This window comes from Metopolophium dirhodum, chromosome 2, assembly GCF_019925205.1.
Source record: "Metopolophium dirhodum isolate CAU chromosome 2, ASM1992520v1, whole genome shotgun sequence".
In the NCBI taxonomy this organism is placed as follows: Eukaryota; Metazoa; Arthropoda; class Insecta; order Hemiptera; family Aphididae; genus Metopolophium; species Metopolophium dirhodum.
The window spans coordinates 5,419,191-5,425,221 of record NC_083561.1 but is presented as its reverse complement, the minus strand read 5'-3'; the positions used below and the strand labels follow the sequence as shown (position 1 = coordinate 5,425,221).

The following is a 6,031-nucleotide window of genomic DNA, read 5'->3' as shown; positions in this document are numbered from 1 at the left end:
TTCGTGTCTAGCAATATAATATTGTGTTCATATATTATTATTTATTTTGTAGTTACAAGACACTGAATAACTAAACAAAGTATTATATTATTAAGTAATAACTATAAAATAATATGACCGTATTATACGTAAAAGACCCTGTAAAGTGTAAATGACATTTTACTATGTCTTTAAAATTTAAACGTACTTAATTATGATTTATGACATATTTTACATACTAGGTATTGTTATATTCTGTGGTATTGCGGTATGTATAGTATCCATAGGCCATAGCCCATAGTCGCAAATCCACAAATACCTACTCTGGGGGGGAATCTCTCATTAGTCTCATAGTCATTGAGCTTCAATTTTTTCATTTTTCCATTGATCATAGCTATAATTTATTGATCTGATAACAATATTGTTAGGTACAAAAGTATCATTTATAACCATTGCAATATTGCACCTATGATTTATGACTATTCAATATTTGTTTTATGAAATTAATTATTGCTTATTTATCAATGCCAATACCCGGGGCGCCCACATAGAGGGGCCAGTGGATGCCATTGCACCCACTGGGATTTTTTTCAATGAACAAAAAATCAGTGTATAATAATGTAAATATGTGAATACATATGTATGTATAACATAAATTTAATTTTGCACCCACTGGAGCTGATTTTCTGCGAGCGCCCCTGGCCAATACTATTGAGAAAACATATTTTGTGTCAAATTACCAAAATCTTTTCAATTGACTATGGAGTACCTAGCTGAATAAACAAAGACAATTTATTTGATGTTACCATTGTTTTTAAATACTTTTATAATTTGTAGACGAATAGTCGAATAGATGATGTTTAAGTATAGTCAAATACGAATCACGGACATCCCCCCCCCCGACCGTTTTCGGTATTCGGTGTAGTAGGACATTTCCCCCCTCAAACCGATATATTTAATTTTCCCACCATTTTTTTTTAAAGTTGACTTTTTAATAATATTATTATTTAATATGAAATTATTATTTTGCCTATTGTCTAATATTTTTTAAATATTTTCATGAATATAATATATTATAAATGTATATTTTTAATCAACTGAACTACTTGAATCAAATTCAAAAGCAATTATTAATTTTGTTAAATATCCAAACTGGTAGTCTTAACAAAAAAAATAAAATATGAGCAAAGGCTAAACAATATGTGTTTAGAAATAACAAATGTTTTTTACAAAATAAATCATTTTTATGTTGGAATTTTTAGCCATTTTTATTAATTATGTTTTATTTTATACTTATTTTTTTTTTAATTTTTATTGTTTAAGTATTTTAGTGGATCGAACAAATTCATTTAAAATCTATTATATTTATGAAAAAAAAAATGTTTATAATATTTTATTTAAAAAAAATAATTTCATATTAAATAATAAATAATATTGTATTATTAAATTTAATATTATTAGTAATTAATAAATTTTAAAAAAAATGGGAGGGGAAAATTTCCGCATCAAAAATATATCGGGGGGAAATGTCCCACTAGACCGAAAACAGTCGATGAGAAAATATCCATTTACCGTTAAATATAATATTACTATAGACTATATTATTAATTATTATAGTATATAGGCACAGAATCAGTGGCGTTGTCACTTCTCAGGAATTTTCTATGGTGGTGGGTTGTGGATATTTTCTATATAGGAATATATTATATAGAGGCAACTAGACCTCTAAAACGTGGAGTGCTATAATATTTCATATTTTAAAAACATAAAATGTATGGTATTCCAATATGATTATGATGGTTAGACCCTAGTTGCGCCAATGGGGGGCTATCGGGCACTTGAAAAGGGCACGTAATAAAACAGTTAGGGGGGGGGGAGGGTAAACCCTATGAGCTCACAGAATTTTTATTGTTTTAATATCTTACAATACATTTTAAGACCGTGCTCTACATTATTTATTTGCTTAACTATAGCGCCAAATAAAAAATCTGATTAGATTAGTTTAGAACATCTTTGAATTATGTTTAGAACGTCTTTATCACCAATTCGTTGGTTGTACAGCTGTTATTTTATCACTTGACCTGACATTCATACTTCATTCTTTATAATTCGTATTTCGTATTACTCCTTTGGGTTTTATACCTCGTTAATCATTTACATTTTCACTTTGTATTTTACAATAATTTAAACATTTTAAACCTATTTTGTTAATTAAAAAATCATCAAAATGAGCGGGGCAGTCAAGAAAGTTGGTTTAATTAGCTGTAAGTATTAGTTCCTTAAGTCAATATCAAATCTTAATTCTCAAAAATAAAATTGTTATTTTAATAATATGTTCTTATAATATTATTTAGCATTCATTGCCACAGCCAAGCCCAACTTACAAACTTTTGTAAAATATGCTAAAGTAGAGTTAACTCCACCCAAATTATCTGACTTGCCAGAAATTAAAAATGAGATTTCTAAAATGATACAAACAGCTCGAACTGGACGTTGGAAAAATATTACCGTTAAGGTTGGTTCATGTGATATTTTAAATGTTTATTATTAATGTTTATTCTACTTTCGCGATTCCAAGATAGATAAAAAATAAAATTAGTCTCCTCACCTTTTTTTTTTTTTGTGGACTTTATCCGCTACCTTTTAAAAACCTTAAAATAATAAAAACATTTTGAATATAAAACAATCTCAAATGTCACATTAATTTATACTTTTTACTTTATTATTCATAGCTTATAATATATTTATGCTATAAACTAATTTTTTCATTTTTATCATTTTGATTGTGTATTGATTTTTATTTTTAATGTAAATATAAGGTTTTTTTTCTAAATCAGTGGTTAATGAGGTTGAGAAACGCTGGTCCAAAGCACCTTGAGTCTTGATAATTAACATTTAAACCATTCAATAATTTGAAATTTTAATCCATATAATAGCATAATCTTATCCATAGTTTCAATTTCAATATTTTTAATTTAGTATTCTTTGTACAAATATGTAATTTGATACTGTAATTTGATTATTTCTAACTAATACTAATTAATTATATCTAAATAATGATGTACCTATAGTTTTATTTTTTGAAATCAAATATTTTATTATAATGAATTTGTTTGGCAATAAAATTGTTATGCATGCCGTGTTATTAATACTTCTATTTTAAAATATATTTTATTTAATTTTACAGGATGCTACACTCAAATCACTCATCGCTCTTGAAGTATATATGTGGTTCTATGTTGGTGAATGTATAGGAAAGAGGCACTTGATTGGTTATGACATCAAGTTATAAATGTATTCCTGTAATTTAAAGTTAATAATGCTTCTTCAGATTGTATACAATAATTTTGTATCTAGAAATTATATTATTTTGTAGGAATACAACATTTTTATCATTCAAATTCACATGTAAACATGTCTACAGTTATATAAATAGTAAAGAGTAAAAAACAGTATTATTCCCTTTTTTTATTTATGAAAACTATATCCTACAATTATTACAATGAAATGCCGAAATGATTACTCTTACTCTATAGGTTTATTGTTCATTATTTTATGAGGACATTTAAGGTTTTTTCGTTGTTTGACTACATAATAATAATTAATATTCAAAACATGAACATATTAGATGCAGATAATTTTAATGTAGAAAGGTGTTTAGATAAAATATTAATTTAGCCTTTATTTGAAAGGCTTAAGCAACATATTCACCAGCTGAAAATTGGAAAATATATTACGGATACACTTCATAATTAAATAATATTTAATATACTAATCGAACAATAATTATTATATGATAACTTTATTCTAGAATCAATGATTATACTATTATTTTATTATTATATTATACAGTAAATATGATTATAGAATAAAGTAATATAATAAATATTGTTTTGATCAGTGAATATAAAATTATGAAGTTTGTCCATAGTATTTTTTCCAATTTTCAGCTGGTGAACATGTTGCTAATGGTATGCTTAAGCATTTCAAATTCTGTTTGCATTCTGGGTGTTTACATTCTTCTTCAATACCATTGAATTTCATACACGTACATCTTTGGTCCTAAATAAATATAGTAATATAATAATTATGATTTTTTTAGTCATTGAGCTTTATTACCACGTGGAATACTTCTTTATAAAATGCAAATGTTGTTCTCCTGGAAAACAATGGCTCAAACAATAGTTTAAAATCATCTGTAGTAGGTATAGGTGACATGCGGCAACATCCACTTCCTTGATACTTGATTCTCTCCAATGGGTTAATTGACGAACACAATACTTCACACCTTCTCCATAATTCTTGGCAAGTTTTGGGTTGTCTTTCTTGTATATTACTATAAGTATTTGTGTTAGCTGAATCGCATATTTCAGAGATTAAACTGAACATTAGTGTGCTCTTTGCACATTTCACAGGCAGATTTAGGGACATTTTTTAAAGTAATTTAGGTCTAAGAATTCTTAAAAATTTAGCTATTAATAATTTGTTTTATGTTAAATAATATTATATTATAACTTTTAAGCACAGTGCTAAAATAGCATATTATCATTATAAAAAACCATACTAATTAGTAACTACTACTGAATAGGTTAAATAATAAATATAATGAGATATGGCTTCAAAGCATTTCAAGACCATGACATGTAATTATTCAAATGCTTGAAAATTATATTCAGCTTAAACTTGTAAGATTGATCACAAGTTCAACTTTCCAAGAACCCACAAATTATATTTTTAAATTAGAACAAAATAACTAAAATTTATATTCTTTGTTTAAATACGTACCTATAATATGAACTTAAAATATCTATACAAAAAAACCTGTACTTATATATATTTTAGGTTTTTTGGTAAAGTATGAACTTCTTATGAGAAATCTTGTTCAATCTTTAGCTATAAAAATAAAAATTTTTATAATTTTTGAACTAACTACAAAATAATGTTCATATTTTTGTTATTTTGACAAAATTTTAAATTCAAATGCTTATAAAATAAATCCATTTATTCCAGATATTTCAATAGAGTGTCGTTAGTTTTGGACTTTTAGAATTAGAGCGAACTGACTTATTATAAAATGTTAAGGTAAGATTATTATCTAAGACATGATGTAGGGGGGGGGGGCTAACATTTGTGATCATTAATGTGATCAGAGAGGTCTAACACTACTAAAAAAAAAACTATTTACGATTATGTTATATACAGCCCAACACAAATTTGCTTAAGTTGAAATTTATTCATATCTTTTTGTAAGATTAATGATAATGGACATAACATGCAAATGTGGGTACAACCTATTAATACATTTAAAATTATTAACTTTAATGATAAATTATTGTTAGATTTCTCATTTGTTCATTTGTAAATAAATAAATTAAATAAGATTAAATCTCATAATTGATTTAGTACACTTACTCCTTATGTAAATTTTTTATTTCTGTCTTTGCCGGAGTATTGTTTTTAATTTTACACTTATCATTACTATAATTATTATTGTTCATTTTTTAAATTAAAATTGAAATTCTTCAGATGTCTTCTTATGTGTTATAAGATATTAAGATGTTTGATGAACCTATCTACCTTATTATCTTGTATTAGATATTAAATAATAGTAGGTAAATTGAAGTCGTAGTGTAACTATTATAAAATTGTAAATATCTGAATTTGGAATTTACATTTGTGTATTAATAATATATGTTTCTTAGTGACAGTTTAACTAGGTACTAAACAGATATATATCGTATAAAATTAAAAATATATAATAATATTATGTTAGATACCGGAAATTATTAAAAAAAGGAATTGATATACATTGCCTAATATTGTAATTTCCGTAGTTTTATTAAAAGCAGTATCATCACGCATTGCTCTCTTACTCTTAATTTAATATTTTAAATTAAATAAATAAAAAGTTTTGAGTAACAACATTATCGTATTCTTTCGTTGGTTTTTTATGGTAGGTATTTGAATAAGTGAGTAATGAGTATGTAAAATATGTCTAATATTTGAAAATGCTCATAATTCACTTAAAAATTAAAATATCGTAAAAAACCAA

General features: G+C 25.5%; 2 protein-coding genes across 2 annotated transcripts; one reads left to right on the top strand and one right to left on the bottom strand.

The window, feature by feature from the left end:
• Nucleotides 1-2,081: 2,081 nt before the first annotated feature.
• Nucleotides 2,082-3,434, top strand: LOC132939720 (ATP synthase subunit g, mitochondrial-like). Its single transcript, XM_061007049.1, has 3 exons — nucleotides 2,082-2,243; nucleotides 2,334-2,494; nucleotides 3,167-3,434. Exons 1-3 carry the CDS (start codon nucleotides 2,207-2,209, stop codon nucleotides 3,269-3,271), a joined length of 303 nt encoding a protein of 100 aa, XP_060863032.1. The 5' UTR covers nucleotides 2,082-2,206; the 3' UTR covers nucleotides 3,272-3,434.
• A 457-nt stretch (nucleotides 3,435-3,891) lies between these two features.
• Nucleotides 3,892-5,677, bottom strand: LOC132939719 (uncharacterized). The gene is made up of 3 exons (XM_061007048.1): nucleotides 5,392-5,677; nucleotides 4,099-4,315; nucleotides 3,892-4,041 (listed from the first exon to the last, which is right to left on the bottom strand). Exons 1-3 carry the CDS (start codon nucleotides 5,475-5,477, stop codon nucleotides 3,892-3,894), a joined length of 453 nt encoding a protein of 150 aa, XP_060863031.1. The 5' UTR covers nucleotides 5,478-5,677.
• Nucleotides 5,678-6,031: the final 354 nt, after the last annotated feature.